This window comes from Heteronotia binoei, chromosome 3, assembly GCF_032191835.1.
Source record: "Heteronotia binoei isolate CCM8104 ecotype False Entrance Well chromosome 3, APGP_CSIRO_Hbin_v1, whole genome shotgun sequence".
NCBI classification, from domain to species: Eukaryota; Metazoa; Chordata; class Lepidosauria; order Squamata; family Gekkonidae; genus Heteronotia; species Heteronotia binoei.
In genome coordinates, this window is record NC_083225.1 from 53,745,012 (window position 1) to 53,767,877 (window position 22,866).

The 22,866-nt window shown below is 42.4% G+C and overlaps 1 protein-coding gene across 1 annotated transcript; it reads left to right on the top strand.

The window, feature by feature from the left end:
- The first annotated feature begins 1,512 nt into the window (after positions 1 to 1,512).
- CREG2 (cellular repressor of E1A stimulated genes 2) lies at positions 1,513 to 22,565 on the top strand. Its single transcript, XM_060233808.1, has 4 exons — positions 1,513 to 2,080; positions 7,411 to 7,580; positions 16,563 to 16,676; positions 21,976 to 22,565. Exons 1-4 carry the CDS (start codon positions 1,628 to 1,630, stop codon positions 22,121 to 22,123), a joined length of 885 nt encoding a protein of 294 aa, XP_060089791.1. The 5' UTR covers positions 1,513 to 1,627; the 3' UTR covers positions 22,124 to 22,565.
- Positions 22,566 to 22,866: the final 301 nt, after the last annotated feature.

Sequence of the window (22,866 nt, forward strand, 5' to 3'; positions counted from 1 at the left end):
GGTCACAGTAATCTTTGGGTTTATGTTGTTGGTTAGCCTCCAGGTGATGGCTGGAGATCTCCTGGGATTACAACTGATCTCCAGGTGACAGGAATCTGTTCATCTGGAGAAAATGGCTGATTTGGAAGATGGACTCTGTTATTATATCCTGTTGGAGTCCCTCCCCTTCCCAAACCCCTAACCCTCCTCAGGCTCCACCCCCAAAATCTCCATGTATTTCCCAACTCAGAGCTGGCAACCCTAGTAGTTGTGTGAGTCCCTATGCTTGACTAGATCACACTTCAATATTAAAATTGAAAACAGCACCATGGTACAAATTAATTAAACTGGACCACTCAAGATCTCCATACTTAGTTAACAGTTCTAATCATGTTCTTAGAGCAGGGGTGGCCAACGGTAGCTCGCCAGATGTTTTTTGCCTACAACTCCCATCAGCCCCAGCCATTGGCCATGCTGGCTGGGGCTGATGGGAGTTGTAGGCAAAAACATCTGGAGAGCTACTGTTGGCCGCCCCTGTCTTAGAGCAAACTTTACCTCCTTTTGATTGCAGTCAATGCCAACAGCAGTCGTGGAAGGTCATTTTAATCAAACTCCAGTGGCCCAACATTTATGCATTTGCAGTTCTCATGAAATTGAGGACTTACTTCACTATTTACTTTTTCGTCCGCTTTATTCTAGTCCAAGGGCCAAATGCTTAGATGGAATTGTCAGGCCTAAGTACTTATTCAGAGGAACAAATAGTATTTCTTTTATCTGACATTGATGCCTACATCTCCCAGAAAGTTTCAATCTTTGCCCTTGCAGCAAAGAAAATACGTGGCAAGGTGGCAATGTGAAGGGATGATTTGTAATGTGTATATCTCTATTGCTATCGTATTGCATTTGTTGTTATACGCTTTGGTTTACATGATACTTTGTATGTTCATTAACTTCTAGTTCACTTTGCTTTTCCTTGAGATTCTTGCAGACTTGTAACAGCCAATGGCTAATTACAATAAACGAACTGAACTGAGTCCCTAACAGCAAAATAAAGCCATTCTGGAATTTATTCCAGCATAATATCTCGTAAATCAGAGCTCACTTCATCAGATCTAAGAACCTAAAAACATAAGAGAAGCCATGTTGGATCAAACCAATGGCCTATGCAGTCCAACACTCTCTCACACAGTGGCCAAAAAAACCAGGTGCCATCAGGAGGTCCACTAGTGGGACCAGGACACTAGAAGCCCTCCCACTGTTGCCCCCCCCCCCCCCAAACACCAAGAATACAGTGCATCATTGGCCCAGACCGAGAGTTCCATCTAAACTTTGTGGCTAATATCCACTGATGGATCTCTGTTCCTTATGTTTATTCAATCTGCACTCCAGTGCATTTGACAAGTGAGCTCTGAGTCACAAGAGCTTGCACTGTAATAGATTTTGATTATCTTAAAGGTACCGCGAGGCTACTCCCACAGCCCCCCCCCCTTTACTGTTTGTTGGGCGTGTGGAGATCAGATGCGCGCCATGTGCACGCGTGCCACTTTTCGCCACAGGAGGGCGCCGCTCTCTCAGCAAACCTTCCGGCTTGTTTGTGTTCAGTTGTCCGGCTCAGTGTGGCTGGCGGCGTCGGAGGCTTGGCTCCAAAATGCCCGGGCGCTGCTGTCAAGCTCAGGTGAGGCAAACCGTGGGCTGCGTCCCCTGGCTTTCCTGGGCCCTTTGGTGCAGTCTGGTCCTGGCTCCGGCGTGGGGCTACGTGATCGTGAATTCGGTGTCGTGGTCCGTCACCAATGAGGTGGAAGAAGAGATGGACAGTTCCTCCAACGAGGAGGTTCTCCCTGCGCTTCTGGAAGACACGACGAGCATCTGGAAGCAAAGCTACCCGGCCTCGGTTTACAAAGAAGAGGAGGAACTGAGGTCCAGGCCGGGCCCGGGGAAATCCAAGCAGATCTCTTCTCCTTCCCGGATGTTTTCCTACAGGCGAGAGAGCGCCAAGGAAACAGACAGCTTAGCGCCTCAAGAGCAAGCGGCCAGGACTGCCCGCTTCCTCGTCCATTATAACAACTGGGGCTTCTTGGCGACAAAATCTACCCAAGAAAAGGTAGCGTGTGAGCAGCAGCAGCAACATCTCTGCCAGGAACAGAGGAGCTGTTTGCGTTTTTCCTTCTTTTGAATGTATATGACCTTGCTTGTTCTCAAGATCTATAGCATTTCACAGATTTATTTCCTCTGCAGTTTTGCTCTTTGTAAAAGCTGAAGGTGGAAAATAATACAGTAGTGATTCATCCTGTTTGGGACAAGCCGTTACCACCCCCGAAGCAGCATTTGGGTATTGCTGTAGAAGGTTATTCTTATATATAGATAAATCAACTAGTTACTGAGCCCCACCCCCCAATTGCCAATGTGTTGTGTAAATGGTGCAGCTGAATTAACATTATTCCCCTAGCCTAGAGGATAGTGGGTTCATACCTCCGATAGCGTTTATATTTTGACTTCCTTAATAAGTGGCTTTAAAAAACAGTTTACATGTTAGAGATTTGCCTAAAGAAGTTTGGTTTCATGGCTCTAAAGTCACTACAGTTGTGAGGGATATATCTCTTTTGCTCACGGTACTGTATGCTTTTTAATGAAAGGAGGGAGTGTATGAAAAACTGAAATCAAATTCCTGAAAGATGTAGGACTGCTATGCTGACACCCAACTAATTTGATTGAGTTGGTATTTCTGTTTGTTTCATTATCAGATGTCCCAGATTTTTCCACCCACAGAAGATAGAAGTGACATTTCCTGTAATATGGCAATTTAATTCTGGTTACTCTAAATAAGAATGCATCAAGCTGATGCTTGTTTATCAAATTTGGCAGTAAAACAGGTGAAGTGTTGGGACTGTTTGCCTCACAATACTATAATAAGTGACTTCCAGTGCCCCAATCAAGCATTCTTGTATAAAACAGGCATTCTCAAGGCTTGAGGAAGAGTGTTCCAGGTAGATAACAAACATCTACTGACAGCCAAATATGACTGGGGACAAAAGCAGTTCTGAAAGACAAGCTCTCCAGTGTTGATCACATAGTATTCTTGTTTCTCATATCCAACTTCTTCTATAACAATCACTCCAATTTTGGAAAAAAAAATAAAGCCAGTACAGTTTCAAAGTAAAGCCAGTACTGATCAGTCTGATAAGAACCACTAAGAAAGCAGCTGAAGTGGTACCATCTTCTCCTTCCAGGCCATGGAGAAAGAGGTACCGGTAAAAAATATAAATTACTTTAATCTCTGATTAAAGACATGATACATGTGAATGTCATAGAGTTCTTCCCTATCCTTCCAGATAGGGTAGGCTTTAAGATAGCCAAATCCATGCAGTGAGTTTCTTGAGTGACTAAGAATTTTAATCCATTGAACAGACACACACACCAATTTGGACTGCTTTTTTCACCACAAAGCACTTCTTCATAGTTTTATGTTACATTGTCCACAAAATCCACTCTGGAGCCTCCTGGGGTACCCATATCCATCTGACAGGGGCATGGGTTTTCTGTTATTTATTGTCACCATCTGTTGTTTTATAGATTTTATATTATAACCTGCGCTGAGCCCATTTGTGGGATAGGATGGGTGTATAAATTAAATAAATAGATACTCATGGTAACCCACCAAGCATCCTTTGGGGGGGGTGTCCTGATGTTGATCAACATCATTATCATAATCACCACTACTTATTATTTATAAAAAGGACCTAAAATATGCAAGCCCCTGTACAGAAATAAAATTAAACAAGTCCTTATTCACTGACTCACAATTTAAAACATAATTTGAGTAGGAAGTCATTTGGGTAGCTACTTGTTAGATTAGCACTTTACATTTTGTATAGCACTTTCAATGCCTCCCCCCTACATTATCTTGGTGTAACCCTTACAACAGCTTTGGAAGGAAGTGTAATTATTCCCATATCACTGATGGTGGCTTTGAGGTTAAAAGGCAGCGGTTTGACTAGGGTTACCAAACTGAATTCAAAATAGAGGTAAAATTTGAACCAGGGACTTGAGAGCTGTAGCTCAGTCTTTTAGTCCCTATGCTATACTGGCTAGTCTTCATTAGTTTAAATTTGATCATTAGTTTAAGTAGGCAAATAGCATGAATGTAGGGGTTCCATATTCAGAACTGATAACTTGGAATATCTGAATATCTTAGCTACCTACATTTATTTCAACTGTCTTGGCATAGTAGCATGGTACCAAAAAAAGCAGATTGTCATCAATATGGTGTTTAGCATTTGTAAATTCCATTGATTACAGTGGCAGTTCTTACAGAGTACAGGAGTTTAATGCTGCAGTTCTGTGAACTAAGGGGGGGAAGCGAGGAGTGGACCTCAGCAGGTGATAGAAAATTATTAGATTAATTGAGCTTAGCATTTTCCAGGTCAATACATGGATAAATGTACTGCCAATAATAATTGTCCCTAGTTAAAATTTAACAGTGCTATCTGAAATAGAGTTACAGGCTGTTAATATTAATTAGCCTAGAAGGGTATAACACTATTTAGGATGGTACTGTTAACCCTTAATTAGAGACATACATACATTAATTATTTAATTATAGCACTTTAATTGTAATGGTTTTAATTAATTTATTATTAATGTATTTTAATGTATTTTACTATATAATGTATTAACTGTAATCATGGCACTTTCCATGTCTGTGAGCCACCCTGAGCCTGCCTCAGCGGGGAGGGCGGGATATAAATAAAAATTATTATTATTATTATTAATTGGTATCAATATTGAAATATGTACAAAGATTACAACAGACTACCATAGTTTATCTCTGAGGAAGGAAATAAATTTACATAGATTATTTGTGACATTTTCGCCAATTTTTATAGCCAAAGTGCATTGGGATCACTCTTGTTTCTTATTAATTTTTGAGGGCCCCTCTTTATATTTCCCCTTCTTTCTGTTTATTTAAGCACTGCTGAATTCCATTGAGTATGGTAGAGAGAAGCGATTAAGTTTCCAATAGAAATCAGTGGGATGTATGATAGTTTTGGAGGGTTGCCATGTTGGTATGTAGTAGAAGAGCTAGATTCAAGCCCAGTAATACCTTCGAGACCAACAGGATTTTCAGGATACAAGCTTTCAAGAGTCAAAGCAAAAGTTGCCAGGCCCCCGCTGAGGGGCAGGGGATTTCCCACACTGGGGACCCTCCCCCCAGTGCCAATTGGCTGGCCAGCAGGAGATTTAGAGGCAAGAAAACTAGGAATAGGCCTGCATTGCTGACAGTGTGGCAATGCCATTTCCATTGTGCACCAGAAGTGACAGCAACGCAGGGACGCTCCAATATTTGGGCCAAAACTCTATAATGAAAATGATTTCTGCCATAGGGATTTTACCCAAATAGAAGAGTTTCCCCAAGTGATGTTATTTCCTGTGCATGCCTGAAGAGATGTTGCTACATGGCCAGCAACACAGGTCTAGGCCAAGTTTTCCTGCTGATAAGTGTCCCCATTTCCACCCCTCGTCAGTTCCCAGGATTATCTGACAACCCTGGTCAAAGCTTGGTTTGTAGAATGTGTAAGTAGTTTATGTTTTGAAAATGTTTGAAGAGCTCTAGAAAAACACTGTTAAAGGCAAGCACTCCTTTGCATCTGTCAGATCCAAAGGGTTACTGGTTGATAACAAGTCATTAATAAAATATCCCCTGCTGTACAGTAGAAGTCTGTAATTCCACCTCAGGTTTTTAGTAACATGAAGGAAGATTCATTGTATGTGTTTTTGCAAGATCCTTTGATAAAAATGCTACCTGATGGATTATCAGCAGTTTGTCTGTAATTACAATATGTAGGCCTAATTCTAAATGATTGCACAAGTTTGTAATACCCACTGGAGCTTTGTGTTTATCAGAATAGTTGTTCCCCTTACTTCCTAACTATAATGAGGTTCGGCCATGGCCTAGTGGTAGAACATTTGCTTTGCACACGGAAGGTTTCAGGTTCAGTTGCTGACATCTCCAGTTTAAAGGATCAGGTAGTAGGCTACATGGTAGTAATTTACTGTGAATAGGCAAAGGCTGTTATAGTTAGTACCTGATATGAAAGCTCTCTATCTCACACCCGGAGGTTGGATCCAGACTAAACATTTCCACGGGCACATTTCTGCCCATGGGGTATGATTCCCCACCTCTCATAGCAGCCCAAGTATCCACTAAAGTTCTGTACTTGGGGGTCCCCTCACCCTCAAGATGTTTATGTTTAATTTGATTTATACCTCGCCCTCCCCGCCAAGGCGGGCTCAGGGTGGCTTACATCAAAGTCATAGTGTACTATGATCATAGTCATAAAACAATAAAACCACTTAAATATATAAGTTAAAACACATAGATTAAAACAATATACAGCTTGGTGCTAACATATTAGATGTTTCTCAGAGTTCCAGGATGGCGGTTATTCCAGAATTCTCCTATGGTAGATTGAAGGCCTGCCAGAAGAGAACGGTCTTACAGGCCTTGCGGAACTGGGCAAGGTCCCGCAAGGCCCTAACCTCTTCCGGCAGTTGATTTCACCAGGACAGGGCTGCCACTGAAAAGGCCCAATCCCTGGTGGTCACTAATCTTGCCTCCCTCAGCCCGGAAATCATTAGGAGATGTTGGGATCCAGATCTTAGTACCCTCTGGGGAACGTGTGGGGACAGACAGATAAGGATTTCAGGGGGCATTTTGTGATGCTGTGGGAGGAGGGGAAAGGAAAGCAGGAAAATGGTGCTTTGTAGACAGAAATCCTTGCATTCGTGGAGAAGTGCTAGTCAGAGCAGAAAAACTTAACTTGATTGACAAGTAGGCCACTTCATGTGATCCTCTTTTGAAACCAAGGAAAGTTTCCAAACAATTCAATTTGTGGCATAGGATTCTGTTGATCAAAGAATAATAAGTTATATTTTCAACTGTGCATGCTTAAGTAGTTTTTTGGAACATGTATATACATAATACAAAAATATGATTTGTCATCACATTTTCAAGTTGTTGATTAGTGTATTTACTGTGAATGGCAAAGTTATTGTTTTAATGGACAATTTAAGATTTTTTTTTTTTTTAAATCAAAGGTATGCTGGTTAGCTATTAAATCTGCCGCTGATTGTTATAGCTTTGCAAATTTCCCAATTTATTTGAGTTCAAACTGAGCTCAGATTGAGGTTTTTACTGCTAGCGCAACACTAACCGTTAATGAACATTTCATCATCTTTGCTTCCATAGAAAATAGTCACAATATGTAAGAAAAGGCTTATTGGTGTTTTTCTTAAATATACTTTGGTACATCCTGTGGTGAAAAAAACAAAAGTGGTCTTTTATTTACACTTATGCTGTGAATTGCAGAAAGGCATATATTTAGGAAATCATGGTTTTTTTGACAAGTTTTTGATTATTTGCATTTTTTTCAGATGCAAGGAACCCCATTTGGAAATTGTTTATCTCTCAGTGACGGCCCTACAGACAATAGCACTGGAACCCCTTTCTTTTATGTGACTCCAAAGGATAACACTGTAGCAGATCTGATGAGAAACTCCATTGCTTCACTGACACTGCCAGAGGCAGAAGGGGATTTCTGCAGGTATTATCAATGAAACAACATTCATTTGGGTTACATATGCAGCAGTTCTTCCTGCCAGTTCATTTCCTTTCCTCAAGTGGCTGTTGTTGTTTTGCTGTGGGACCATAGCTTGGATACCAAGCCTTGTTTCTCCTTGTGCTGAAGCCTTTTCTGTGACAGAAGTGGCCCTCCACTATGGAACAGATTCCTCCAGCGCTTAGAGTTCCATTCATGCATGTCCAGCATCTTCCAGTGCCCATGGTAACTTTGCAGGGCCTTTTTTGTAGATAAAACCCAGCATGAACTCATTTGCATATTAGGCCACACACCCCGGCACCAAGCCAGCCGGAACTGTGTTCCTATGAGTTCCTGCTCAAAAAAAGCTCTGCATGTAACATGTTATGTTTGCATGCCATAGTTCTAAACTCAGATAGACACATGGTCACCAATGTTACCTCTAAGGTGTAGAGTCTGTGAGCAGCAATTCTACTTTGTGAGCTACTAGCATTAAAGTTTGAACTACTGCATAAATCAGTTTGCTCTGGGGCCATTTTTTTGTGAGCTAAAACAAAAAATGTGTGAGCCAGAGGCTAAAAAACTGAGCTAGCTCACACTAACTCAGCTTAGAGGGAACACTGATGGTCACTGTGGGTGATTTTTGATAGCACTGCACAGAATAGAATCCAGATTCCATTCCCACCCCTGTGGGCAATGGGGGATTAACGTTGTCAAATAACTACAAGTTTGAAGGGTCTGCATGACCATATCCTGGCATGTAACAATCAACATTGTGTCTTCTAGAGCCATGATATAAAATACTCAGAGAACTTCAGATGAGGCAAGTAACTTTTGAATATGAGCAAAAATGTCAAGGCTGTTGTCACCCAAACAGGCTATTGGGCAATGCACTACACTAGGGCATTCAGCCAAATTCAGCAATCACAATTTTTTGGAGGGGAGGAAGCTATTGATATTTTAACTCGAAGCTCTGAACTAGAAAAGTGAGAGAGAACTCTTTATGTCAGAAGCAGCAGCAAGGAGGTCAACAACACCCTGCAGCCTAAAGCCAAAGAGTAAGAGGAGCTTTTCAGATTATGAATTCTCCTTTCCACTGAGATTTCCTTTGACGTACCATGCAGATTAGTAATGCTAATACAAGCTTACTAGCTCATTCCTTGAGGGGTAGATTAGAAACCAGAGATGATACGCAGGAGACATATAACTTTTTTTTTTTTCAAAATACAGAATGAAAATGATGTGAATTCCAAATCATGATCTTGATGACAAACATTGCTTTCTATGCTATTTGGGGGAGGGGGGGCAGAAAACCTAGTGGATCATGAATAAAACCAGTTTCCCATCTTTGAAAACCGAGAGCAGTGCTTGCTATTGTTTGTTTGTATGTGTTATCTCATTTGCAGTGGTCATTGTTTTGTGAAGCTGAACCAAGATAGTAGTAAACAGGAGCAAAAGAAGTGGTAGAATGGTTTAGCCCACAGTCAATCACCCATTCCTCTATCAAATGTTATAGACCAGAATATGGATTTCCTCAGTTTGCCAGTTTGGTGTAGTGGTTAAGTGCGCGTGGACTCTTATCCGGGAGAACCGGGTTTGATTCCTCACTCCTCCACTTGCAGCTGCTAGAATGGCCTTGGGTCAGCCATAGCTCTCACAGAGCTGTCCTGTTAAAGTTTCAAAGCAGTTTATGTCTTGGCATGCATGGCTGCAAAGAGGCAGGAAGCACGGCATCTTTGCTCTCTATACGGCAGATCCTTTCAAAAAGGGAGAAAAACACAGCCTTCCCAGAATGGCTCTGCTACTGTGGGCTGAAGACCACTGGCTTAAGAGGAGTAAAAGATAACTACAGGAAGTTAATGAACAACGTTTGAATCCAGTGGTACCTTTAAGACCAAACAAGTGTTATTCTCAGTATAAGGTTTTGTGTGCATGCACATTTCTTCAGATAAGTTATTGCTAACTTAAAGCATTTGTTATAAATAGGTAAAACATCTGAACTTTAAAATAATATTTTTGATTTAATTTATATGTTTCTGAAATTGTATTAACCATTCGTAGACTTTAAATGCACACCGACAGTCAGGCTAAGAGACATAGTTACAGAAGTGAGTCATGAAGCAAACCTGGTAGCCTCCCTCAGCTACAGATTTCTCAGGTGGGAAGGAAGTAGCAGAGTTTTCTATCCAATGATGATATTGGATTGGCCCTCAACATAAGCTAACTAACTAGATTCTGGACTAATATGTGAGTGGACCGAGATCAAACAGCTTCACAGGCCCTTCTCCAATAGCATCTGTAGGGGCAAAGAAGCATTTAGCAAAGAAGCCTGTAGCATTTGATGTCCTTTTCAAGACTGAGGGGCAGGAGTCATGTGGTGGGAGGCAGCAGCAACAGAGCTTAGATGTTGTTCCAGCAAAGTCTGAGGGTGAACTGAGGCCTTCAGTACTCCTTCAAGGTGCTAGTTCTTTAAAAGTGCCATACCTGTTTACAGCATAATAAAGTTATAACAATCCATCCGTCGGGGAGGGACGGTGGCTCAGTGGTAGAGCATCTGCTTGGGAAGCAGAAGGTCCCAGGTTCAATCCCTGGCATCTCCAAAAAAGGGTCCAGGCAAATAGGTGTGAAAAACCTCAGCTTGAGACCCTGGAGAGCCGCTGCCAGTCTGAGAAGACAATACTGACTTTGATGGACCAAGGGTCTGATTCAGTATAAGGCAGCTTCATATGTTCATATGTTCATCCATCAGGTTCACTTTCATTTTTAAAAAATAGTTAGTCCCATTCCTCACTAACAGTTGATCTGCCTCTGGGCTTCTGCTTTCCCCAGCTCAAGCGATCAATTCCTCACCAGTTGCTGCACAGGCACATTTCCCCGACGGCTTCTTGGTCTGGTTTTTTTAGAGATCCGGAAGCTGTGAGAGAAATTGGAGGTAGCTGTGGGGCAAAATACGCCTGCGCAACAAGTGGTGGGGAATCGTTTGCTTGAGCCAGGGAAAGCCCGGGGGTGAAACAACTGCTAGTGAGGAAATGGTCTTAGTATCTAATCCAACATTATAACGTCAAAACAATATGTCAATTGACAATTGTTAAAAAGCTCTCTGGTGAAAGAGAGGAAATGGCTTCCATGGAGAATCAGGGCAAGGAAAAATGGCACCAATGGTGGGGTTGATAGGAAAGATCTGGACTTTCCTATCCACGTGGATGCCACTTTGGCTTTGCTGCGATCTTTCCCAAAACATCACATCAAAGCAGATGGGGGAAACTCAGGAGATGCATGAAAGCAACGCAAGTCTGTAAGGAAGCAGGTGGAAAAGCCCACTTCCCAGAAGCATTCAGGCAGGGTCAAACAACCCATGCAGAAGTGACAGCAGTTGTAAAAAGTTGCAATCCCTGGTCCTTGCATAAAATTACAGTTCCCAGAGTTCTTCGGTTGGAAGACATAACAATTGAACTAACTTGAAATTTGTCATGAGCACACATAGTCTATGGCAGGGGTGGCCAACGGTAGCTCTCCAGAAGTTTTTTTTGCCTACAACTCCCATCAGCCCCAGCCATTGGCCATGCTGGCTGGGGCTGATGGGAGTTGTAGGCAAAAAAACATCTGGAGAGCTATCGTTGGCCACGCCTGGTCTATGGTTCTAGCTCACATGTGCAAAAGAAAGAGGTGATAAATTGCTGCAGTTGTAGAATGGGCTGCAGCAGTTCAGACCGTAGGTGGGAGATTCCATCTATCTGCCTAGCAGAAAACCAACAAGAAACAAGTACAGCAAGAAGGAATGCTCCTCCTCTTTGCTTAGGGTGCTGGATTTCTATTGAATTTGTAATATACAGAGGAGCTTTCTAAAACGTGATCCTCCATGATCCTCTCCACCTGCAGCCTCACTCTCTGGCGCATGTAAACCAGGTCTTAGTGGAGAAGAAGAGATTCAGAGGCTGAGAACAGACGGGCACTTAAAGCTGCCCGGGGCCGGGAGGCAGGCGGACCAAAAAAATGCTTCCATACACGCACATCTGCATCCCGCCCCTGTCCCGCCCCCGGCTTGCTGGGAGCTGGCTCGAAAAGGGACCACTTTGAAAGTGGTGCCTTTTTGCTGGGGCACCTCCGAGGCGCCTCCTCAGCCATCTGGAAGGCCGGGAAGCACCGGGAGTGCCCAGGGAGCCACGGATGGGACGCATGAGCATTCCAGATGCTCCCTGGGCATCCACAGCCCATCCCTTTTCCAAGAGCCATCTGGAAGCTCCGGGGTGCTCTATTTCAGGTTGGCTCTCTTTGGGGCAGCTTCAAGGCACCCCAAACCAGCCATCTGCTATCAGTCACAGAGCACTTAAACAGGTCTATTCCCATACGGAAGTACATTATTCTACATGATCTTAAATTGCTCACTGGCAGCTATGACTGATCCAGTAGACACCAGATAAAATGTTCAATGAAACCCCAGTAGGCAACTGTAGATATAATACTGCGTCATCCTTGTGGAGGCACATGCTTTAATAAGCAGGTTGCCAGTCTCTTGTTTTGAGTCATTCCAGGAAATTCATGGTTGTGAAAGAGGAAAAGAATGGAGTAGGTGGGGAAGATGTAGTAGGCTGATCAGTATGAGCTTCTCCTAGAATTGCCCCATGGGATATGTGGGTTTATTTTATTTTTTTTTGTAATATACTGTGTACATATTTTAAAGTGTGTGTGTGCTTAATGTACATAGATACATACATAATATTTGTAAATTTTTAATCAATGCTTACAGTTGTGGAGAGTTTCTGGTATGCACTGCTTACAATAAAGAAGGCAGCTCTGTAATGTTAGCATCAACTAGGGCCTCCTTGGACTCTCCCCTTCTGCTACAATAGAAACCAGAGAGGGTGTAGCAAAGAACCTCCAACCCAGGACTTTTTTTGTAGCAGGAACTCCTTTGCATATTAGGCCACACACCCCTGATGTAGCTAATCCTCCAAGAGCTTACAGAACTTTTAGTACAGGGCCTACTGTAAGCTCCAGGAGGATTGGCTATATCAGGGGGTGTGGCCTAATATGCAAAGGAGTTCCTGCTACAAAAAAAGCTGTGCTCCAACCAATGCATATGTTGCTCCTATGGCCAGTCGATGATGATCCTACCAGTGACTGCGCTAAGTGCTGCTCCATATCAAAGCTGCTGCATGGTGCAGATTCTTGTTGGAATACAAGCTATGTACATTCCAGCCATTATATAGTTAACTGTTTGTTTACATGATAGAGGAAGTGATGTATTGTGACCTAAACTCAATTGTGGGATGGTTCTTACTTTGCCTGAGAAAGATGTAAACACAACATTGGTCAGAGAGGATGTTAGGTGTGAAATGCTTTGATCTTGTATGTAAGTTTTATTGCTCTTCTTCCTGGTGAAATACGTTTTGGGGAGAAGAACAGTTGAGACATAGAACGTAGCCATGTAGTAAAACATAGATAAGACTAGCTGGTAAGCTAGATTGTTTTTCTGTTTTATCCCAAGTACCCTATCCTGATGTTTTCTAGTAAACTTGATTTCTTTTGCTAAGCTTAAGCCTCATCTCCAATTACTGCCACTCCAAACCTCTGAATTTAACATGTATTTCCTAACATTTTGGTAGCAGATGGTGAATGGTTCCAACAATTCTACTTGAGGATAATTGTTCGTGGGAGCATTACCTGTTCCATATGTCTTTTTCAGGGTCTGATTCAAGGACTCACAGTTAGAACTCAGTTCCCAAGCAACACACAGCCCAGTCACAGTTTGGGACTGTGGCATATGCAGAGAAGGGCCTTTGGCCATTTTCCTGACTCAGCACAGCCCTGGGAAGGAGAAGCTGTGGGCCTGTTGGGAAAACCTGAGTTGTAGGAGCTGTTAGGTCAGGAATTGATTTCTCAGAGGGGGGGGACTTGTAGCTGATGTTTTACTGAGAGTCCTTGGGGCAGGCCCAGGGAAGACATGTGGAAAAGGTAAGTATAGTTTGTCTGGCCACAACCTTCCAGTGGGCATGCCAAATCTACTTGTCAGACACCTAGAAAAAACGTTAGTGACATTGGACTGAATCTTTTTGTTTTTGTGCAGCTTTTTGTTGCTGTGTCCCTTTCTGTAGTTATTCAGCCGTTGACATCACATTTTAGGGGCCATGTAATGAAAACAAGAGATCAAAATTAAAAAATGCAAAAAAAAATATCTATAAGCTCTCCCCTTATAGTGAATTAGCCTTTTCTGGCAGGATGCAATGTTTTGTTAAGTTTATATCAAGCAGGTTATTTGGTATGCAAAATGCCACTGATTCCCTCTGCATCTGTTTAATTGACGGTATTGGCTCAATGGCCTTTGATAGCTACACTAATTCCTCTGGAATTTGTGCAACACCCAAATTGTTGGGGGCAGGTCTGGAAAGCAGTAGTTTTGAAGTCCAGACTTAGAGAAAGAAGCTTGAGTTTTGCATCTAATTGTCATATGAAGAAACAGTACTTGAAGTTGAATGTTATTGCATTTTGAGGACTGCTGCTATTTTGCATACATTTTCTTCCTCTCCCTTATCTTCCTTATTTATACCCAATAGTGAAGTGGTCTTCAGCCCATGGGTCAGGAGTTCTAGGGATGCCAGCCTCCAGGTGGGACCTGAGAATCCCCCCGAATCATACTGTCCTCATCTCAGACTACAGAAATCAGTTCCTATGCAGAAAATGAATGCTTTGGAAGGTGGAATCTATGGCATTGTACCCCATTGAGGTCTCCCTGAGGTCCTCCCCAGGCTCCACCCCAAATCTCCAAGAATTTCCCAACCTGGAGTTGGCAACCCTCCCCCCACTGGTGGCCAGGGGGACCTGGTACCCTTAATCAGGACCTTCAGGTGTATCATGGAGCCTCCTTCTGCAGTCATGAGATTCTAGAGAGCTATCTCTCTCTTTCTTATTTGTGTGTGTATGTGCATCTGGAAGTCATGTTGACCTCTGGTGACTGACCCCTACTGGGGGCCTGGAGAATGTTCACTGAGGTGGCTGAACAAGCCTGCCCCTGCCTCTTGACTGGGTATTTCAAGGACAGTCTCCCATTCAAGTACTAACCACAGTCAACCCTGCTTATCATCTGAGATATGACAAGATTGGGCTTGTTTGAGCTATCCAGGTCAGGGTGAGAGCTATCTTTTATTTTTATTTCATTTTTTGTTGTACAGAAAACAAGGGTGCCATACCTCCTGCCTCTCTTTGCTTGCTTGCAAGCTTCAAAGAGCGGTGGGGTGGCGGCATTCACTGGTGTAGAAAATTAATCAATGGCTCCAGCCTCTGGCTTGTTCCTCATGATGGTGCACCTACTGATGCTTGGCTTGTGTTCCCTATCTTTTTTGGTCTCTTGCCCATTGTCTTTGACATTAGTGATGTAATAACTCTGGCTCCTCCTCTTTCTGTCATCTGACTCTGCTGTCAAGTGACTCCCAGTCAATGTCTGCAGTTTAATCTTATGCAAAGCAGATCCTGGATCTCAAAAAAACTGAAAGACACTGGCCTACTTTTTGTCCTTATAGAACATGTTCTGGAATCTACCTTCTGGTGGGGGGAAAAAGAGCACAAAGAAACTTCTGAAATTTCTTAGGGAACCAGCATAGTACTAAGTCTTTGCACCAAGCCATAACTGAATTTTTTTAGAAATAGTTAAGAAGACATAGCTTGAGGCTGTACTATCTTTATGGGGACACAGTGTTATAATAACTAACTGTAATGTGGACATTAGTTTGTGTATGGTTTTGTAGATATCAGTGATTTCTAAAATTACTTTTAGGAAAAACAGTAATGTTTAGCCTACTGTCTAAAGATCTGAGACAAAATGTAGATCCCTTGCCTCTGACACCCCTATCTTACTGTCGCCCAAACATCTAAAACACTTAACCTGACACAGGACTTTTTTTCTGGAAAAGAGGTGCCAGAACTCTCAAGAGGGAGATGAAGGAGAAAAATACGGGTGCCCCTCATGAACTTTTAAACATTATTTGAGAATTTTGTTTTCACCAAGAGGTTCCAGAACTCCATCTCACCATGTTCCCCCAGAAAAAAAAGCCAACCTGACATCTAATAACACATAACCTTCTCCTGATCAACGTTCTGAGAACTGTTGGTGTGTTTACTTACGTCTCAAATAAACAAGAGCCAGAACTGCCATTATCAGGATCCTCCTAATCATATTTAAGTTAGTTTATAAATTAATTTGCAGCTCTAGGAAGCTATTTTGAATATTAGGAAGGGTAATTGGAAAACAGGAATATTTAACCCCTTCCTTCCATGTCCCTTCAATGATTTAAATAGCATCTCTGAAGTTGTTGTAACTAGTTCTTGGGGGGGGGGGGAGGTTTAATACAATTACAAGCACTTGAATTGTCTTTTTCCATCCACAGAACTAACTGTAGCTTCAGAGTATGTGTTTAAAAGTTCTGTTCTAAGAAGAGCTACACCCCTCTAAGATTTGCACTGCAAATTGTAAATGGGGGCTCACAAGCTTAATAAGGTGCTATATTCCCTATAAAACCATCTCCGTCAGCAAGATCCCTCTATATGTCTTTGGAAATAAATTCAGCACAGGTTCTGTTTCTCTCTGCACTTTCCCTAATTGCTTCCTGTTTTCTTGGGGCTTGCTGGTTTCCTTGTTAATAAGAGTTTGTTTAGCAGCTCTTGGGGAGAGGGGGCTTATGTACTTACCGTACTTTACTTTGTAACTAGCAAAGGCCACTGCTTATTTTTGTTGTTTTGGTTAAAACACTATTACAAAATGACAGTTGTTTAAAATTAGAGGCAGGGAAAGATTTATGCTTCTAAATAAGACTTAGACAAGCTCCCACAGAGACCTTTCCATAATATCGAAACTGCTGCCTGGGGCTGCTAATTAGCTTTTAAAACACCATAGAAGATCCTAATTATGGGCTGTTTGTGTCTCATAGTGAATACGTGTAGTTCTGATGCAGAAATCAACAGTAACATGAAACAAACCTTTGTTTTTGCTTGCAGGAAAACTGTTGTCGATCCTGATGATCCACGATGTGCCAGGCTCATTTTGACAGGACAGATGGTTACAGTACCACTGGAAGAAATAGAATTTGCCAAACAAGCATTGTTTTCTAGGTCTGTATGAATCTGTTCTAAGGGGGTGAGGTGGGAATTTAAAAAACCAAGTTGTTGTAACTGAGAATGGAAGAAATACGCTTACAACAAGTCAGACTTTTGGTTCCTTTTGTTCAGCAATGCCAGCTGTAATAGGAAAAAGCTCTCTGGGGACTCAGGCAGGGACACGCTGACATAATACCTGAGATCCTTTTGATTCAAGATGCCAGGGACTGGACCCAAGATATCGGTGTGCAAAGCACACTTGATTGTAGTGTTTAAGTGTTGTTTGTCCTTGTGACACATGTTGGGTTTGGAATGTATTTGGAAGAGCAGAATGAGGTTGGGGATGGTGCCACAATCAATAGGGTGGTGCTGGGAAATACAGTAGTGGGAGAACATGCCAGGAAAGGGAAAGAGACAATGGAATTTTGCAGGCTGTTGCCTTGTCTGGTTCGTCTTCCAGCCAGGGTGATGCTGGTGGCCATATCAGTGTCTTGCTGCATTATCATATTTTGCTTTCAATTCTAAATCAATTACAGGCAAAATGGCAGCCATTCAGAATTTAATTCTGGATGAGAGGACTCACCTGGTATGCTTCAGTGAGATCTGGTTGGAGGAGGGGGGAGAAGTTAATCTTTACCGATTATGTTCTCCAGGGTACTCAGTGATTCATCATCGTGGGCCTGATGGGTGGGGAAATGATATTGCTGTGGTCTATTGAGATGCTGTCTCCCAAGTTAGATGCTCCATCCAGGACTGACAGTTTGGAGAGTGTATTTCCAGTGCTGAGGGCATAAGACTGGATTGGGATCTTGTTGGTGTAGCACCCTACCCTCCTGCCCAACCATATCTGTAACTTAAGCTGGTGGAATTGATCTGGGAGGTAACTTGAAAAATCCTAGAACGATTGTCCTGAGGTACTTCAACATTTATTTATTTATTTAATTTGTTTCCTACCCTCCCCACAAGTGGGCTCAGGGCGGCTTACAACCAATGTTCCCTCTAAGCTGCAGAGTCTTGTGAGCAAAAATTCTACTTTGTGAGCTACCGGCATTTAAGTTGTGAGTTACTGGCATTAAAGTTGTGAGCTACTGCATAAATTAGCATGCTCTGGGGTCATCCTTCCTAAGCTAAGAAGCTGGAAGCTAAAAAGTGGTGAGCTAGCTCATGCCAACTCAGCTTAGAGGTAACACTGCTAACAACATAGATGTTTGTAACAGATAGCCAGTTTTAAAATCAAAAACAGCACTTTTAAAACCACAGTTTACAATATTAAGATAGCTTTCTGAAAAAGTATAATGTCCTGGCTCTGTTTTGATTTTAAAAGAGGCCTGATCCATGGGTTCCCAGGCCATACAGACCCTTGCCAACAACAGTCCCACAGGACAGTTTGGCAGGCAATTTGAGCAGGCTTAACATGCTTGCTAAAGCTACCTTGTAGGAAGCAGCTCAGGATTTCATGGTCTCCATGACAACCATGGGCCTTTCTCAGGAAATAACAGATCCTCCACACTGTGGAAGTCACGCTCTTGATCTGGTGTTCTGTTCTGGGCAGGAAGGTGACCTGAAGATTGGGAGGGACTGAACATGGTCCCCTTGTAAAGAACGGGTTACTACTTGCTGAGGTTTAGATTTACAGGGATACCAGGAATGCAGGAATGAGGGATCAGGATCACCCACCCCTGTTTATCCATGGTTCTCAGATGAGATTATGGGTTTTTTTTTCCTGCTCATATCATCAGTGCTTCTATAGATGCCCTCTGGAATGAGGAAATGACCTGAACAACTGCCATGATTGATCCTAAGTGTCCTCTCTCAGGCCTAAGAACTCAGGCAGCCCCATCTTTTACTGAGGAGCTGAGGATGATGAAAAGACAAGGGAGGCATTGAGAGTGACAGTGGAGAGAGACTGGGAATGAAATTGAAAAGGCACAGGCTTGAGTTCATTTTAAAGCATACTCCATGGCACTGTTGGTAGCACAGAAAGAATATTTCTTGGCTGCCTTTGCATCTGTACATTGTGGACCTGTGAAACTCAGGTTTTTGTAGAAAAGCCCAGCAGAAACTCCTTTGCATATTAGGCCACACTGCCTGACATCACCATTGTTCCACTCAGGGCTTTCTTGTAGAAAAAGCCCAGCAGGAATTCATTTGCATATTTGGCCACACACCCTGACACCAAGCCAGCCGGAACTGCTTTCCTGTGCGTTCCTGCTCAAAAAAGAAAAAAAAACCCTGATGAAACTGTTCTGGGTGGGCAGGGGCCTGTTGGGTTCTGGCCTTCAGAAGGAAGTGGTCTGCTCTGCATTCTGCTGTGATCATTTTGTTCAATACTTTGCAGATAAAAACTCTCACATCCACTTGTCCTTGGACTCTACTTCAGCAGGGATAGGATCAGATGGTCCCAGGGTGCTGATTTGTCTAGTTGTATGGGATACCTTTCAGCTTGTGCAGTCTGAAGATGTGGACAGGATTCTTGGAAGTTTGAGACCTACAACTTGTTTGTACAACACTTGCCCTTCCTGGCTCCTTAAAACTGTTGAAGGAGACTGGTATACTGAGTTTGGGAGACAGTAAATGAGAGAGGAAGTGGTTGTTCCTTCTTTGAAGCAGGCAGTGGTTCATTTACTCCTAAAGAAACCTACTCTGAACCCAGAAAAGATTAATAACCGTTGTCCATTCTCCATGTATCATCCTTAAGTAAGGTGATTGAACAAATAGTGAGCAACTCTGAGAACTCCTGAATGAAGCACATTTTTCAGATCCAATCCAGTCTGATTTCAGTTTCCTCATGGGACTGAAATGGCCTTGGTCCCCCTGGTGGATTACCTGTATCAAGAGATGGATGGGGGAGTACAGCCCTGGATTTAACTGGATGTCTTAGCAGCTTTTGATCTAATTGATCGTGGTATCCTTCTGGACCAACTTTTGGAATTTGGACTGAGAGCCACTATACTGAGATGGTTTCAGTCGTACTTTGAGATTAGGTTTCAGAATGTGGTGGTGGGGGATACTGTTTCACCTCTTGTCCTCTGGCAGTTTCCCACAAGATTCCATCTTGTCCCTCATGCTTTTTGAGATCTATGCAAAGCCGCTGGGAGCAGTCATTCAGAGATTTGGGGTGAGCTGTCACCAATATGTAGATGACACTCAGCTCTTACTCAGGCTTTTAAGAGATCCCTGGGAGGCTGTGGAAACTGAAAACTGGTGCCTGAAGGCAGCTGGACATGGAGAGGGCTAACAAACTGAAACTTAATCCCAGTGAAATGGAGGTGCTACTGGTGGAGGAAAGTTTTGATGTAGGAATATCACCTGTTCTGGATGGGGCTGTACTCTCCTTAAAGGAGAAGATTTGTAGCTTGGGGGTGTTGCTGGACCTGCTTGATAAACACATGGCAGCAGTGGCCAGGGATGCCTTTCACTACCTTTGGTTGGTGAGCCAGCTGTGGCCCTTCCTGCATGGGGAAGATCTTGTCACTGTAGTGCATGGCCAGGTAACATCTAGATTAGTTTACTGCAGTGCACTGTATGCAGGGCTGCCCTTGAAGACTGTCCAGAAGCTACAGTTGGTACAGAGTGCAGCAGCCAAAACGTTAACTGGAGTTGGTCATAGGAACTAAGTCATTCCAATTTTGTTCTGTTTATGCTGGCTCCCAATTTGCTTCTGATCTCAATTCAAGGTGCTAGTATTGAGCTTTGAAGCCATACATGGCTTGGGGCCAGCATACCTTAAGGACTGCCTTCCGCCATATGAACCTGCCTGTTCAGTCTTCTTTGGAGGCCCTGCTTCAGTTGTTCCTGCCATCTGTGGCTTGACAGATGGGAACCCAAGAAAAGGCCTTCTTGGTCATGGTGTCAGTGCTTTGCAACCCTTCTCTCAAGAGATTCATCTGTCTCCCTCTGTTGTGGTCTTTTGCCAGTGGCTGAAGCCTTTGTTGTTTTATTTGTTGTGCTCCCAGTAATTGTTATTGGCCCCCCTCCCTGGTTGTGCTGCCGTTTGTGTTTGTATTTGTATATATTTTACTGCATTATTTAAGTATTTTATATATATATGTGTGTGTGTGTGTGTGTGTGTGTGTATGTATATATATACACACATTATTTTAAATACTGGTTTAATAAAATGTTTTAATTTTGAAATGTTTTCATGTTTGTTATTCTTTGCATTGGTGACCCTATTTTGGTAGAAAGGCAGCACAGAACTGTTGCAAATAAAATAAAATAAATAATAGTTGGCTTCACTATGGGGATATAAAGGCATTCTCTCTCTGGAATAGTCTGCTTATAAGAGTTAATCATTAATTGAAAAATTGAAAAATAGTTGTTCAGCCAATAAGACCATTTTAAAATCCCTCTAGTCAGTGACTGAAAATGGTAGGATTTAAACCTGCTTTTAAAATGGCACGTAGCACACAGCTAGAAGAGCCCCATGGCACAGAGTGGTAAAGCTGCAGTACTGCGGTCCTAAGCTCTGCTCACAACCTGAGTTCAATTCCAGCGGAACCTGGGTTCAGGTAGCTGGCTTGAGGTTGACTCAGCCTTCCATCCTTCTGAGGTCGGTAAAATGAGTACTCACCTTGCTGGGGAGAAAGTGTAGATGACTGGGGAAGGCAGTGGCAAACCACCCCATAAAAAGTTTGCTGTGAAAACGTTGTGAAAGCAATGTCACCCCAGAGTCGGAAACGACTGGTGCTTGCACTGGGGACTACCTTTACCTTTTTAAAGACTGAATATTTGAGTATGATTGTACCAAACCTTCTGTGTTGCAGTCTTTTTTGGAATTCCCAATTATTCCAGAACTAGTCTTTATATTATTTATTTTCATTCTTGTATGACTAGGATAGTTTTGGAGGTTTCCCCCCCCTCTTTTCTTCTCAGAACTAAAAATACCTGACCTGACCTGAATTAAAAATATGGACAAGCAGTTGCACACATACTCAGTCTTAAAATTTGTTTTTGTAAGTGGAGAGACTTGCTTTCCAGTAGTTGCCACATGTACTGGAGAATAATCAGCAGTCATCCTGGAAAATACCTGGAGATTTTGGGGGTAGAGCCTGAGGAAGGCAAGGTTTGGAGAGGGCAGGACTTCAACAAGGTATAATGCCATAGAGTCCACCTTCCAAAGCAGCTGTTTTCTCCAGGGGAACTTATCTCTATGGCCTGGAAATCAGTTGTAATCCCAGGAGATCTCCAGCCACCTCCTGGAAGTTGGCAACCCGCTTGTTGCTGCGCATCCTCAAACTATAAGCTGGAAGAAACCTTGTGTAGATTGACATTATTGTAAATCTTTTTGGTTATCTTGTCTCTGTTCTTTCAGGCACCCTGTCATGAGAAAATGGCCTCGCAGTTATGAATGGTTCTTTATGAAAATGAACATAGATCACATCTGGCTTCAGAATTGGTATGGAGGAATTAATGCCATTGCACCAGAGGAATATTTCAAAGTAGTTCAAAGTAAAGCTTGATTGAACTTCCAAATACAACAATTCAGTGTTTTCGCAGTTACTTCAGAAACAAACTATTTTATATAAAATGTCACTAAGTGTGTGTTGAACAAAATGTTGTTTGGGATTTGTTTTTGCACAGTATTCAAAATGGCTCCATCTTTCTTGATTGGAACAGGATATTTTTAATTGAATATGAACACCAACCTCTTGCCATTTAAGGCTGAAAATGGATTGTACTAAATATGTCTTTAGGTGTTTGAACTCTTTTATACTCATGTTCCCACATGATAATCACAATATAAGCTAATTACAATTTTTAAAACTGGAAAAAATGCATTGTAAGATGAAATGGCTGGAATGTATATTCTGGATGTATTACTGCATGGAGGTGGTGCTTTTGAAACAACAATCTGAAACTTAAAAGGAATGTTTTAAATATATACAATATTTTAATTGTTAACATTATAGACTCCATCTTTTCCTAAGCATATGTTTTTTTTCAGTTAGCTCACAGTATGTTTGGTTGCATAGGGCTTTTGCTGTGATTTAAAATACGGTAATCTCTATGCCCTAACAAGATTCTTTGGAAGAACAGGAAAAGTCACGTGTTTACTGTGCTTTAACCACTCAGATAGTGGGAACAAAAGCCAAAGCTCCTCTAATATAAATTATCTTGTGATTGCTGTCTAGAACTGACCTTTTAGAAAGTCAAGGGATAATCAGTATTATTTCCAGTCCAGTGAGTAAATAAATGTACTTAA